At 34.9% G+C, this 15182-nt stretch overlaps 2 protein-coding genes and 1 long non-coding RNA gene across 5 annotated transcripts; 1 reads left to right on the plus strand and 2 right to left on the minus strand.

Moving 5' to 3' along the window:
* Positions 1-1996: 1996 nt before the first annotated feature.
* LOC110860827 lies at positions 1997-3134 on the minus strand. The gene is made up of 2 exons (XM_022109941.2): positions 2960-3134; positions 1997-2508 (listed from the first exon to the last, which is right to left on the minus strand). Exons 1-2 carry the CDS (start codon positions 3045-3047, stop codon positions 2261-2263), a joined length of 336 nt encoding a protein of 111 aa, XP_021965633.1. The 5' UTR covers positions 3048-3134; the 3' UTR covers positions 1997-2260.
* Positions 3135-3461: 327 nt separating this feature from the next.
* Positions 3462-8719, minus strand: LOC110860831 (atlastin). Of its 2 annotated transcripts, none has more exons than XM_022109946.2 (4): positions 8578-8719; positions 7910-8197; positions 6681-7177; positions 3462-5968 (listed from the first exon to the last, which is right to left on the minus strand). In XM_022109946.2, exons 2-4 carry the CDS (start codon positions 8175-8177, stop codon positions 5081-5083), a joined length of 1653 nt encoding a protein of 550 aa, XP_021965638.1. In that variant the 5' UTR covers positions 8178-8197; positions 8578-8719; the 3' UTR covers positions 3462-5080. The 2 variants fall into 2 exon arrangements, with proteins under 2 accessions (XP_021965638.1, XP_021965639.1); XM_022109947.2 differs by having other exon boundaries at positions 7910-8178; positions 8578-8703.
* A 2939-nt stretch (positions 8720-11658) lies between these two features.
* On the plus strand, positions 11659-13786 carry LOC118439324. Of its 2 annotated transcripts, XR_004837353.1 has the most exons (4): positions 11659-12898; positions 12952-13014; positions 13097-13135; positions 13200-13786. It is a non-coding gene; the product is annotated as an uncharacterized LOC118439324 (long non-coding RNA). The 2 variants fall into 2 exon arrangements; XR_004837352.1 differs by having other exon boundaries at positions 11659-13014.
* Positions 13787-15182: the final 1396 nt, after the last annotated feature.

A 15182-nucleotide genomic window follows, 5' to 3' on the forward strand; every position in this document is an offset into this window, starting at 1 on the left:
CGTAAGTTTGCTCTCGATTTAGTACATTGTTAGAAATCTGATATAATCATACCACACAGGAATTGACTTCTTGGTACTAAACTTTCCACCGTTTGGTAGTTATATTGTACCTCAACAATTTGCTACCGATATGGTAAACTTTAATAGCGAGATATTACTACACGGTATTACCAATACCATTTTGGTAGTAACACATACATGAATACCGCTTGGTGCTATTTCAATACTGGATTTTTAAGCGTATAGTATTTAAGGGCCTGGGAGAAATTCCTTAATAACCACGTCAACTTTGATAATAAAATTCAGTAATACACAAGAGGACAAGTTTCTCAAATAAGTATGTAACGTTTAATTTGTCAATTTTATCGTTATAAATATTTTAGGTATGTATATATATTTTTTAATAACGTGTCATCTTGTCCAATGGAGATAAATGGTCTCTTAAAGTGATTGGCTTAGAATCACAAAATTGATGGCATGAGTTGCATATTGTGTATCCATGAAACAAAAGAAAACAACTTTTTTTCAAAAACTTGAGGGCACAGTGACCAAACCAAATTCAAGCGTTCCCTAGAAACGATGCCAATTAATCGTGGTTGTCCCCACATAGATTGATAATAATCTTGGGTCCCTAGCAATTATTGTTTCTAACGTGAAATTAATTTTGGAAAAGTAAATTTTTTCCCAGACCCTTAATTTATAGCTTTTGCGATTGATTGTTTCATATTTATTTATTTATGTAAATAGTTCCAATCTGCTCAATTGTCGGTTCGGAGTTACAATTTGGCCCACAAATTGAAAACCGAGACAAATTACTGTTCGACTTTGGAAACGTTCATCACGAGTATAACTGCGTCCAATTGCTCCACAAGGAAGTAATGAATATAATTGGATTCATCCTTTTTTACATGCACGGAATGTGTGGGCAATTTTGTCTGTACTGCAATTTCGTCATTATCAAGGAATGGGACAGGCTGGACGTTCATACGATGGTAAATATATCAAAAATGTGCAGAATTTTTTGATAAATTATATAAGGCTCGTTTGGATGACGTATTGCAAGTTTTAATTTTTCGTGTCACTCTACCCCAATAACACCTGTTCACTTTCACTCATTTGACTGATTATGATAATGAATGATAGTGAATCAAAAATGAATTTCGTGTCATGTGAATGAAAGTGATTGAAGGATTCCGTTGTTTTAGATGAATGATTGTGAATGAAAGAATTTTTCACTCTTTTCATTTTTCACCCTATGCTTAATACAGGGAGAAGTAAGCAATGAAGTCCGATTTAAAGAATAAGTTTGTCTTCAATAACAGTTGATCATGACCACGTGGACACTAACTTTGCAAATTATGTGGGGAATCGCGTTAGAGGTTGGGGGAAGGATTGACTCCAACTGAAGAAAATACCGAAATCTTGGAAAAACATAAAACCGAGAGTGCTCTGGACAAAAAGCTGATTCCACGGGTGCGCAGGTCCTGTCGTCCCCTGGATTTTGGAGCAGAAGGGATTTTTGCCATTAGGCGGAACACCATACTAAAGTTCTTTCGGGGCATAGTTAAAGGCACTTTTAGAGCATTGCTCACAATTGGGAAATAATTTAGGGCGACATTTTTGTATCCAATTAAAATTAAGATAGAAATCTTCATTTAGTTACTGTTAGCCAAAGTTAAGACATGCACATACATATTTTCTGAAATAATGATGGAGTATTTGGAACTGCCTATAATTAATTAATACTAATCATGTAATAATAATAAGTACGTATTAATCGTTAATGACTAATAATTAATTATTTCCGATCATTAGTGAGTACATATGTATGTATTTATGTATTGTATCACACTTTTAAGAAACTGGTTGTAAATTGTAATAATCTAGTTATTACTGATAGCGGTACGCATATGACTCTTCCGGCAGAATTATGACGGGCATTGCTGTATATGAATTAATGATATGGTAATGCTAATAAAAAATTACAATGCAGAAACAAGGTTCTCATAATATATTCGAAAATTAGTAAATAATTCGCACATTTCAAAGCGATCCAAAATTTTCCCATCGATTCAACAGGTTCCAGAAATAATGTTACAAATTTACAAGTCAATTACTATAGGATAAATGGAAGCATTTACCACAAAACATTTGCAAGCTAATCAATCCAGACTCGTAAGCCAATCTCGAGTGCCCATTTATTTTCACTTATTTATTTACTTATATATTCTCATAAAATTAACAATCACCATTTGAATATTCAAGTTTTCGAAATATTTAAATTTCCCTGTGGCTGCATAGTATCGCTTATCGTTTGCATATTCCCACCACCACGGTTTCCACAATTTTGTATTCCAATGGCGACAAATGGAATGCAAAATATCCCCGTGATAAAGCCATCCACTAGTTCGACCGCTTCACCGAGTCGGTTCAGTATGAGGGCTGTTTGCACGGGGTCCTCCGTGGTCGCCAGGGTCGGCAAAGTCACGAGTGGTCTGGTCGTGACGGCTGCCAGGAAAAAATATCTTTAAAAATTCAGCTCAGAATGTAAGATTAAAAAATCGAAATAAGTAAATAATGCGGTAATAAAGCTATGCATGGATGAATTATACTCTTGGCTTATTACCAAATAGTGCGCAATTCACGCAGTCCTTGCTACATAACTCGTAAAATCGGGAAGTTTTGTAAAATAATTTTGCAAGCTTTTACCATGTACATAAATTTACAAAAAAATTTTAGGCTAATTCTCGTCAGAAATATGTATGTATCTGAAAAATTTTGTAGTAGTTTGAAAGTTTAGGGAATTTACGGATTTTACAATATTACCAAGGACTGCGTGAATTGTCTCAGTATTGATACATAATTGGTAATACAAAATAGACTAAAAAAATTGTATTTTTTATTTTTTTTAAATTTTATAAAATGATCAAGTTTTTTGTATAAAGGCTTATTAACTCACCATTGTCGTCATCATCATCTTGACCTTTGCACCTGGAGAAGATTGATATCGTCAGGAATGCAGACAAGAGGTAATATTTTAAATACATTCGGGCCAATTTGGTGTCCAATTGTTCAAATATTTAAAGACTTGTATGTATGTATGTATCTGGTCTAGAGTGAGATCTGTGTAACAATTTATCCAGAAAACAATTTAGGCAAATGCTTTTTTTATTGCTGTTTTGGACCAAATCCATGATTATTTTGGTAGAAAGCTATCTAATTAAGTAATCCCTCAATCAGTAAAATATGCAAATATGCATATGTACATGTACATACGTACGTCAATCTACTTAATTGATTAAGTGCAAACCCAATTAAATAAGCGACTGGAATATTTATGATATGATTTGCCAGTGGCAACATATCGTTTGGAAGATGTTTCCAGCATTGTACATTGGTAAATAATGGTAGCAATTGCGTAAAATGACATTAATTATGCACAAGTGTGATTTGCAATGGAATAATCATTTTCGACTGGAAAGTCTTTATTGCAAAATTTATTCCATTTTATGTCAAAAAGTTAGATTACGAATTAACAATTATTAAATCCTAAGACACGTTTATCTATACACTCATTCATACATTTGTACATATTTGCATATTCGGCTTGATACATACATAAGTATACATACGTGTGTACTTGTTGAATTTGTATAGCAAATATAAATATAAATTAAAATATCCGGTAGAGTATTACTTCACCGGTAAAGTAATTAATAACAGTTTAGGTAATTAAATTTGTTGCGATACATATATATAAATACTTACTGAATATAATTAAACAATAAAATGTTATTTTTTGTGTTAAACAATGTAAATAAATACTAACAAAATACGTATAGAGCTACATACACACATAAATCCTTAAATGGTACGTATTTAAACATTCATTTAAATTATTGAATGTTGCCAATTGATGTACATAACTCTTTACATACAATTAATTTTCACAAACACTAATCTAAGTAATTTTTATTAGAGCTTGATCTAATTGACATTAATTAATTAATATTGTATTGTCATACAGAATGTAAAAAATACAAAAAATTACTTCACTTTTGATCATGTCAAGTAATGTATTATATATTTATGTATGCATAGATAGAAGACGGATCGTATTTGCATGTATCGAAGAGCACTAAATATTCAATGCAAATCCCATAAAGTAAGAATAAAATTCAAATAAATAAGATAATCTTTGTACAATACCATTGGTGTCATCCACTGGGGAATTTTGAAGCTCCGAACATACTCTCTTTCCACGCAGGCTTAAACTTTTTCATAAATGTATAATTCCGAAAAACGACGCCACTGTCAGACTCACCATGAGATCGTTTAAGATGGCTATCGCCAATTTTGACTTAAATTGCTCACGCTCAGAAATAAGCGGACCGTATTTCTGCGTTTTCCAGAATGCGGATGTTTTCGCCCATGGCAGAATATTTAAAAAAAATTCAACCAAAATCAGGATTTTTTAAAACGCTGTAACTTTTCGAATTTTAACGAGATTTCACAAATTAAGCACAATTTTTTGGATTTTTATAAATAGTATGAATACATCATTTTTTTATTTTTACAAATGGGTTTTTATAATTTCAGCAAAGTAATTGTGATGAAAATTGTGTTTCATTTGGAAATATGGCTAGAATTCAAAAAGTTATAGCGTCTTAAAAAATCCTGATTTTTTTAATCGGCCACAAACATTTTGGAAAATGAAAAATACGGGTCGGCTTATTTCTTATTTCTGAGCATGAACAATTATTTAATCCGGTCAAAATTGGCAATAACCACCTCATTGTCGGAAAGATTTTAATTATGCGACCGGGGAATTTGAGACTGACAGGGTGTACATATAGTCTCTCAGATTTCTTAACTTCGGTCAAAGTTAAAACCTTCGTGGATATATAGTATATGTACATACGTAGTTCAATCTTTTGTGCTAGCCACCTCATTTGCATGTCTTGCCACCTTCGCGATTGACATATTCAACACGAAAACCCCATATTTCCGAGAAAATGGGCATCGTAAGATTTATGTATGCAAATGAGCTGACACTTATCCCCAACACCACAAAACATTCCTATCGCCGTCTCGCCATTGCCCCTAACCCAGGAATAAGCACGCTCGCCAATCCTCCAAGTATTCCTGGCAACATATCCACAAAGGACGGCTGCTGGTTCGTCGCTACGCTGGCCAACCTCTTTTCAAATTCAGCCTCCTTTTTCTTCGCCTCCTCCCGTTCTCGTTCCCGCTCCTTTTTCTGTTCTTCCAAAACATCCCGCAAATCCTCATTCTTCTTCATTCCCGCCGCAATGTCGGCCTCCATCTTGGCCCTCTGCTTAGCCTGGGCTTCTTCCCGTTCCCGCGTCCTCCTCTCCTGCGCGCGCATGTCCCTCTCGAACCGCGCCTGCGTCTCCTTCAGCTCCTCCCGAGTCTTGGAGGCCGTCAAGTTGGCGTGATTAATAGAGCGGAAAGTGTCAAATAGACGGACCGACTCGGTGGTGAACTCTTCCTTAAATTTGGCGTCCGAATTTGCCCCGCCAAGTTTGGATTTGCTTTTGTAAATGGCAAACGACTCGGTGACGAGGTTTGCGTGTGTCATGGAGAGTAACGAGTCGCCCACCCCGTCGGAATTTTTGCGCATAAATGTTTGCATTTCAGTCGCGTAAAAAGTAAGCGCCAAATGTTTCGCGATGATGAACTGGCTCTCGGCGGCGGAATGGTAGACGCTCTTGATTTCGGGGAGATCGTCTCCTTCAAACAGGGTGGCCCAGGAGGTGACGTATTTAATCATTTCGGACCCAGTGACCTCGACGCCACCCATTTTTTTGGTGACGAGATGACCCGGGGAGAGCATGAGGGGGACGAATAAGCCGATGTGTTGGGAAAATTCGGGGTCTAGATTGTCCACTTTGTCGCGTTGTTTTAGGCCCTTGTCCGGCTCGGGCATTAGGTAGACGCCGACGTCCTGGAATTGTGTACATAAATATATAGGGAATGTTGAAAAAATAATTTTTTTTCGAAATGTTTAGCGAATCCATGCAGACAGATACATAAGTACTAATTTGCATATCTACGTGTGCAAATACAGATCTGTATGTATGTACTACATTTTTATATGTACCTATGTATGTACATAACAAAAACTGGCGCTGGTCGTTTAGCTTTTTTCTCAATAGAATATGTACACATACATCTCTGCGAATATAACTTATACTACAATGAATAATAAATCATAACAAAAATGTAAGTACATACATGTAATAATGTACACAAGTACGTATGTATCTACATATGCGCTTATCAAAAATACTCATGTCAATCGACATCTCGAAAAATCCTCAAAATTTCGAATCTAGAAATCTCATATCGGTTGAAAATTATTTATCATTTCAGCATAAGGTTCACCAAATTTGACACGACGTTTCCAGGTTAAATACAATTTTAAATGTGGGATTTGTTTTTTTGTGATTTATGTCTAGTAATTTTAGAATATGTGAGGTTTATCACCTGAAATATGCAAGATTACGAGAAATTATAAATAATGTTCCTAATTGGGTTGATTCGTCGCAATATGATGAAAATATGTATGCTGTCATCCGACTTGTGGTGCGACGTTCGATATGAATGACCCCATGTAAATTTAGTTCCTTATCTAATTCCAATATTTTTTAAAATACCTGATAACTTTTGACCACCTGGTCATGCGTGAATCTCACTTCCGTGGGTTGGTTCGATTTTGAATCCAGCTTTTCCTTCTTATAATTCTTCCCCCGGACTTCCTGCCCCTGGGGGACGTGCTTGTCGTCATAATACCCGAACTCGTAGTCCTGTACGAATTGAAAGTCTCGGATGAGGAAGATCAGCTTTTGGAAGGCACCGGCCCCCCGGTCCCCCGTCGCACCCTCGACTTCCGGTATGGTCAGGGTCGCAAAGCTGGAGAAGAATTGGAAGAACTGGAGGACATCTTCACCCACGTCGCGCATAATGTTGAAGATGAGGACGGACGAGAGGAGGGTCGAGATCGCGAAGATGATTGCGTTCTGCTGGAGGGTCGTCTTATCGTCGAAGGAACCTTGCGTATCCATCAAAATGATGGCAACTCGACGTCCGTTCTGTGTCGTCCAAAATGGTTCGGACCACACGTCAATTCCGATCGTTTGACGGTCATCTCCACCTAAAAATTTGGGAGGATATGAATCATTCTACAGGTTTTCTTTAGTCTGGTAAAATTCATAAAAAGCAAAACCTTGTTCTAAATGTACATATTTAAAGGAAACTTAAGCAAGGAATATGTTCATAAGTATGTATGTGCAGTATGTATGTATGTATGTATGAATGAATAAGTATGTATGCGCATAAATTATTGGAACATAATTCGTTACGAATGAATACTTAAGTTCTAAGAAATCTGTTCATGTAATACATGTGTAGTATAGTAATCGAATACGTAAATATGTATGTATTTATTTACGCGCACTCGAAGCAAATTTGTAACAAATCATCACCGTGTAGTTATTTTTAGTCAGTATTTATGTATACATTTTTACATACCACGTACCTAAGAAGTGTATACACTTACACACGCAAATAAATAAATTTGTTATGGTGTGAAACCCTATTAGGCGAAGACTTAGCCCGTCCGTCTGTCTGTGCGTCATCAGAATTACGGGAGAACGAATCGAGATAATCTAGATCGGTTTGTGGCATCATGCATATGACCCCGGGGGGAGGATTCTATCAATTTTCCGGGCTAATAGAGGTTAGGGGGTGTGATCACATATTTTTGGGGAGAATTGCTGGTTTCATCCTTTTGCTATATTTCGTTTCTGTATATGTACGTTTGTGCACACTTCGCGCAAGTTTGTCACTAATCCTAAGTTAATTACTACATAAGGCTGAGACTCACCTCTCCAGGGAAAAGTGTGTATGTTTCCAGAATTCAAAACCCAGTCGTTCCCATGGTGCTTCGAAGTACTCTGTTGGTTCAGGTATCGAATGAAATTTGACAACATGTAACTCTTCCCCGTCCGTTTGGGCCCGTTGATCGAATAAATGGCGAAATAACAGTTGCCAATCTTCTCAAAGATGGATTTTATCGCGTTCACGTCAATCGTGACTTTATCTTCGGCAATCTTTAAGATTGAGATTGGCTCCCCTTTCGAAGCGTGCGCCATACTGAAATTGTATACAAATTCTGAAATAAATTTAATACCCTTCAGTTAATTTAATGAACCATGTCAAATTATACATAGCGTAATTACATAAGTATGTATGTACACATGGATAAGTTTAATTGTAAAGTAATTGGTCAGACATATCTATTGCGTTATAAATATGTAAAAAATGATAGACTAGAAAACTCGCTCCCGTTTTGGATAATTGTCAAATTGTGAGATTGTCAAAAATAAAAGACTTTTGTTAGACTGATAATTTTAACGTGGTCAATGAGACAAGTTTTCTAAACTATCGAGTCAGAGTCTAAATCGGTCAAATTTAGTCGTCTTTCGAAACCATAGTTTCTAATTTTAATAGAATTTAGTCATTTGTCATGAAAACTGTTATGAGCTTACGTACATAATTCTTCACTAAGGAAATTTCCAAATTAACGATGAAAATTATTTGGCAACCTTTACAGAATTTTAAGCAGGAGGGAAAATTCAGATATGTCGTCACGTGGGAAAGTATGAGTAAGAATAATGAAGAAATTACTTCTGTATTTATACTATCGTATGCATATTTACGTTCAGACCTACCAATGGACCTACCTCATTTGCAAACTCAGGCTAACCCACTTTTCAGAAGGTGCATGCAAATATGCAAATATTTGTATGTATGTACATATATAAATTTTTCCCTGAGATTAGCATGGTTAAGGGTTTTCCATGAATTCTCTGTTAAACCCATGTCTGATTTTTGGACTTTTGATTTTTGAACCAAAAATCCAAATTTATGTACAGGAGGACTTATGTATAAATGTACTTGATTCTTGTATAATTCACAAATTATCCGAGACATTTTTACTTGCATACCTACATTAACTTTTACTTGATTTCAGTACATATACCTAATTCCTCTTTGGCGTCGCATAAGATGGGTTTTAGCACGAATAATGGAGCAAAGACTAATTTATGTATGCATTGTACATATCTACATACATATGTACACCGTTAAAATCTGATCGAGTCACATACATATGTGCATCCTTCGTACTGGTATTGGTCAAGGATTTCCCACTTCATAGGGTTTGATCTTATTTTTAAAATGTAATGGTTTGACTTGATGCGAACAAATAAATCCTCATTATTATTATTATTGATTTGGTAATAAGTTAATACCGGGTTGGTATCAGTTTGATTTTGAGCGGTGGATTTTTTAATACCACAAAATTACTGAACGGTAATGCCCTTTATTACCAGTGCTGGTTGAGGCAACGTATTTATATGTAGCCCGGTCAGCAATGCTGTACATAAGTAATACCAGTTTTTAAGAGTGTACGTACAAGCGTCCTTGTGCATTTGTTTATCACAATGCAAATGAATAAGTTGTCCAGTTGTAAATAAATACGCGGATATTTATACTTTAGGATACGGTTGCTTATAGACGCTGTGCGTTGGATGCTTTTTTCTTGGTTTTCTGTACAGTAAACATTATTCATGTGCATATTTACATACGAATACTTGTTCCCGTCCTTATTTGGGTCATAAAATGTTATGTCATCTTTCACATGTGTGGCAAATATTTGTTCCGCATAAACATAAAGTTTCCGAATCAAGTCAATTACAAACGGTCGCTTTAATATTTTGGACGTATGGATATTTTGGATGTACAATGCGTATACGCATTTGTATCACCACTTAAATATATATGTATACATATATATTTATGTAGTCCGGTAAGTAACGATTTAATATCAGTTTTCTAATCCTAAGAGTGTACCGAGTAAGATGTATGTACAAAAGGCGTTAGGACATGTTTTGACGAATTTGCGGGTGAATATCTCTGGCGGGGAGTTGAATTTGGAACTGATTTTTGGTCAGTTGCAAGATAATACTCTCAAAAAGATATATTTAAAATTTTAGGCCGATAGCTTTATAAATGCCCCCTCCAGTGCCCCCAGAGTTGGAAGGAGCCAAAAAAACACTTTCCAAACTGAATTTCTCATATAGCATGATAACCTATGAGGTCAGAGGTGAATGATTGTTAATATTACAACCCTAGATAATCATTGCATGTAATAATAAAAGAATCTACATCAATTACATAACGTTGGGCCTCCATCGTCGCTGATACTTTTTCATGAAAATTGATAAATCGGACCGTGCACAGGAAAATTGACCTGCTGACCTTGAAAGCGGACCCACTCGGTCAAATGAAGATTGAGGGCAAAGCTCTAAGTGTCCCAAATAATATTAAATTAAACAGTGAAGATTTTGTGTAAACAGTTCTGGAGAACGACCCTAGCTAATCAGCTGTCGCGGAATCCTAAAAACTCGTGAACTTATTTGGAAAATTAATGGTCAATTTTTTTCGAAAATAAATTTTACTAATCTTTTTGTGTCCCCTACTGCAGAACTATTTTATCTACAAGGTACAAGTAACAAAATAATAAAATTATTGCGTTTTGGTTAGTTAGATTATTTCTGAAGTTCGACATCGAAAACGACGGGAACTTTTCCAAAAAATTTATAAGGTCTGATGAAAACTCAGTCCGTGGGGTTTAACCACTTATCAAAATTGTGTCAAAAGTACTTACAGTGCAATATACTATATGTACCTTGGATAAAAACCACGTTAGGGATTTTTAGCATCAAAGTCGTAAAATGTGGGGGCCTTAAAAGTCGAGGAGTTGCGTTCACGAGAGTATTCCATTAGGACAAGTATGAAGCTAGACTACAAAAGGGACTTAAAAGATAAGCATGAGATAAAAGTGGTTTTATATAGTGAAAAACATGCTAAGTCCCTTGATAATAGTCGCAAAGACGAATTTTGCATCAGGACCTAATAAACAAATCTTTTGTTCAACGCCATTTTTTAAGAACACTGGTTTGGAAAACTAAAAAAGGACACCTCTCCAAATTTGACCTTGCCTCATATGCCAGATATGCTTACCTATAGTTTGAGACATGGGCTTTCAAATAAAAAAAGTTAGAAATCTCTACGACTAAAAACCATCCCGCAATTAAGGTATGAATTCGTCAAAACCATGTCCTAACGCCTTTTGTATGTATGTAATGGTGTACATACTTTTTGTACGATTCATATATGCATACATACAAATACGTATATATGTACACTCAAAATAAAAATTTGTCGAATCAACACCGCCGGTGTCAATATATGACTTAACCGCCTTGGTTACAATGTTGAATCCGAGTTATGATGATTTTGATACCGGTAGTTATAATGTTATGACCGGACGGAAAAAAATTCATTACTTCTCGGAATCACAATTGTAACCAAGGCGGTTAAGTCATATATTGACACCGTTTTGTTTTGAGTGTAAGTATGTATGCACATACATAGGTACATACATACATACATATGTCCGAATGTATGCAGGTATATATGAATGCAATGAAATTGCATTCATGCACATATGTATGTATAATTAATATGTATTTATTTATAAATATTTCCTCCACAGATACATAAATCGACAACACTATCTTATCTACAAACTACAAATACCTATCCTGTTGCAGTTGCATGCATGAATAATACTGGAAAAAATGTATTACTTTCCATACCCCATCCCCTCACCGTGGTACAGAGAGTACAGTACACATGCATGCATAGAGAGACTAATTGCTTTAGGAAATGATGCACAAAACAGTTCACTTGCTAAAGGAAACACTGCACAAATAATTGATTTTGGACTGGCATAGTGACTTGTTTGTTACAAATTAAGTACCTTTTTCACAGTTTTTACACACTCGTACATATAATCTAACCCGTGTAATTATATATGTACCTACATACATATAAAACTAAATAATGATTAAAATACGTCTCATCATGTCACGATAACTTTTATTGAGGAACTATTTGCTGACATAAATCACTGGCCGACCAACAAATTTTACGAGACTAATATGTTCATATTTAATGTAATCAAATGAAGGTTTACTACCAAAAAAAATCAGGTGGAGTCACATATTTAATCCGTCCTTGTTTTAACTTTGTAATGATTTCCAACCGAATCGGTTATAATTTTTCGTTGCCGTGACATTACTAAACGGTACTGTTCGTTATTATACCGGTATTGGCACATTCATATGTACATACAGAACTATACTCCAATAATTAATTATTCCAGATAATTCGACACCAGTTTTCTTAGAGTATGGGATTGTAGGTCAAGGGTTTCTTATCCTCCACCTGCTCTATTTACGGTCATTATGTACGTACGTATGTACATATACATAAAGGAAACTTTCGTTAAATGAGGCATCCCTCCCAATAAAGGGAACTAGTATAAACTAGATTCCGCTAGGATTTTACTGATTGTATGTATGTATATAAATTTAGGTATGTAGTTTTATGTAGTCTCCATGTGAAGACGAAAATTATTTAACTTATCAAAATATTTATGTACATATGATTTTTATAGGTAGGTACGTTTTTATTTAACTGAGTATGATTTTTATAAAGATGTCTCTATTTACTTACCCGCATTAAAGTTATGTATGCCGATAATCAAAAGATAAATTACAAATATTTTACAAATTGAGTGGTCCACTTTTTCCATTCAGGGTATTTCCATCCAGACCATACAATAAAATCAACTCGCTTTCCTCTTCCATCATAAATAAATAAATACGAGCGATGTCAACGTCAACTTTTTACCAAGCGAAGACCAGACATGCATTTACGTAACAGTCTGACAACATTTTACGTAAGGAGACTACTTTTTTTCATAGTTATATATGTCAATAAATACATGCATAGATGCGCCGGCTGAGGAGGCTGACAAAGGACGTTAGGTGTACGTGACTGATTCCAGTCTCAAAGGTCGAAGACGTGTGAATATGACTTTATCATGGCTTAATTATTCGTAATTAGTTCATGGTTTTAATAAGTAATTTATCTGTAGATGCAAAAATCCTGATTAACAATTCGCAGAAGAAACCAGGTAAAAAACTGGAGGACAAACTTTCTCATTTTAGCCTAAGTAAGTGATTTTTGTTAATTTCAAGAAACTTTCCTGGTTTGGAACTACTTCCCTATTACATTAATCACTCTGTCAGTCGTCAATACGTTGATTAATGTAAATGCATATGTGTATTTGCTTGCGCATGTAAATATAAAAAACTGCAATTTATTCGTGGAAATTTCTTGCATGTCTGGTTCGGTTTGGGTACCTGATCCTCAGCGAAAATACACCATGGATAAATAAATTTGCAATATAAATTCATTGTTTCCTCTACTACTGGATGATCAGATGTATTTAAATAATTGATATGATATACATATGTAGATACGAGTATGTAAATAAATATATCTAGTCACGAAATGTATGTATTGACAATGGACGTACGTAAATAAATATGTACATATTTGTCTCAAGAAAAATTCAGAGTTAATTAAAAGTTGAAGTATTTATGGCAGATTTGAGGCCACATCTTCCTGGGAATTTCCTTATCGATCGTAAATGATTTTTAGTAATCAATTTTCCCCCTGTGTCGCATTCGATCAAAAGATTTGTAATACTTGTAGTTTGATATGTACATATATACATTCATACATGTGTAAATACATATGTAAATGACTAATAATTCCACTTTTTAAATCATAATGTATGAAGATTTTATTTTCTACGACGTACATATTGTGTTGATCTTTTAACATGTTTAATAATGAAATACATTAATAGCTCATTCAAATTCTTAAATTGTGCAAATGAACGGTTAAATGAAAATTAAATAATTTATTACGGCGTCACTCTAATTTAAAATGTTCATTTACCAAATCTCCCGAAACTTGTGACATAAATAATTTTATTGCCCCTCAATTTTTAAATGTTTTACCCAGGTCAAGGTCGTCGCCCTGATTTGAGAATGTTCTATTAAAATACCCTAATTGGCACATTTTTTAGCAAGCAGAGAGGATATTTACATATGTACATATGTATACATCTCAAAAATATGCTTCGCATTTTTATCGAAATTTGGCACTGCATAGATCAAAATACACATCTACCTATGTACATATGTTTACAAGTAAGAAATTAACAGTATGATTCATTGGAGTATAAATTGTTCTCGTAGAGTACATTATTATGTATTATGACTATGCATGTTTGTAATTAAATATTTTCATTATCATTGTATGTACATGATACATGGTACATATGCACATACATATGTAAGTTAAGAATAAATATATGTACATCTGTGCATAGATTTGAATGTTCTAATTACCTTCGTGGTGGTTGGACTATGTAGTAAACATATACCCTTTAAATTAGTGTGTATGTACGCAATTCACTAAAAGTTCACATGATTCATTATTGACACAAATAATTATATAAATATTCCGGTTTGTGCCAGTTCAACTAGTCGATATTTATTATACCTGGTCTATTAAAAATGGATATTTACATAACCATCTTTGGTTCTACAGGACGGGATTTTTACAAAATTCACTCTGTGCATATATGTATAAGTATTTACATAACTACTGAACCTGATCTAAAACCAATCTGTCTTTAACTTTTCCGCATGCACTTATGTACACCCTAAACAACTGGACCGAAAAATAGTCACACGTGGAGGGACTATTTCTGCGTAATTAAAGAACGTCCGGGAATGAATGGGAATGCGCGCTCTAGCGAGTATATTGACAAATCAATAAACCCGCGAACTATAATAATTTAAATTTCTGAAAGCCCACTTCATTAGGGTCAATTTGGTATATCACTCTTAAATTTCAAAAATGGATAAGGGTAGAAGAAGCTTGTTTGAAAGGGAGCTGTTAGCAAAACGAGTGATGGAGTTCTACAACACGACAGCCAACCGAGACTCCAAGGTGACCTGGAACTTTTTTAAGCAGGAAGGAATTCCAAGTTCAAATGTGTATTCCTACATAAAAAAGTTCAAGGATTCCGAAAATGTGCAATTCAAGAAGCCAGCTGGTCGTCCGGCGAAGCTAGCGACCACTCGAGTGAAAAATAGAATTGA

The sequence above is a fragment of the Folsomia candida genome, unplaced genomic scaffold (genome assembly GCF_002217175.1).
Source record: "Folsomia candida strain VU population unplaced genomic scaffold, ASM221717v1 Fcan01_Sc034, whole genome shotgun sequence".
NCBI classification, from domain to species: domain Eukaryota; kingdom Metazoa; phylum Arthropoda; class Collembola; order Entomobryomorpha; family Isotomidae; genus Folsomia; species Folsomia candida.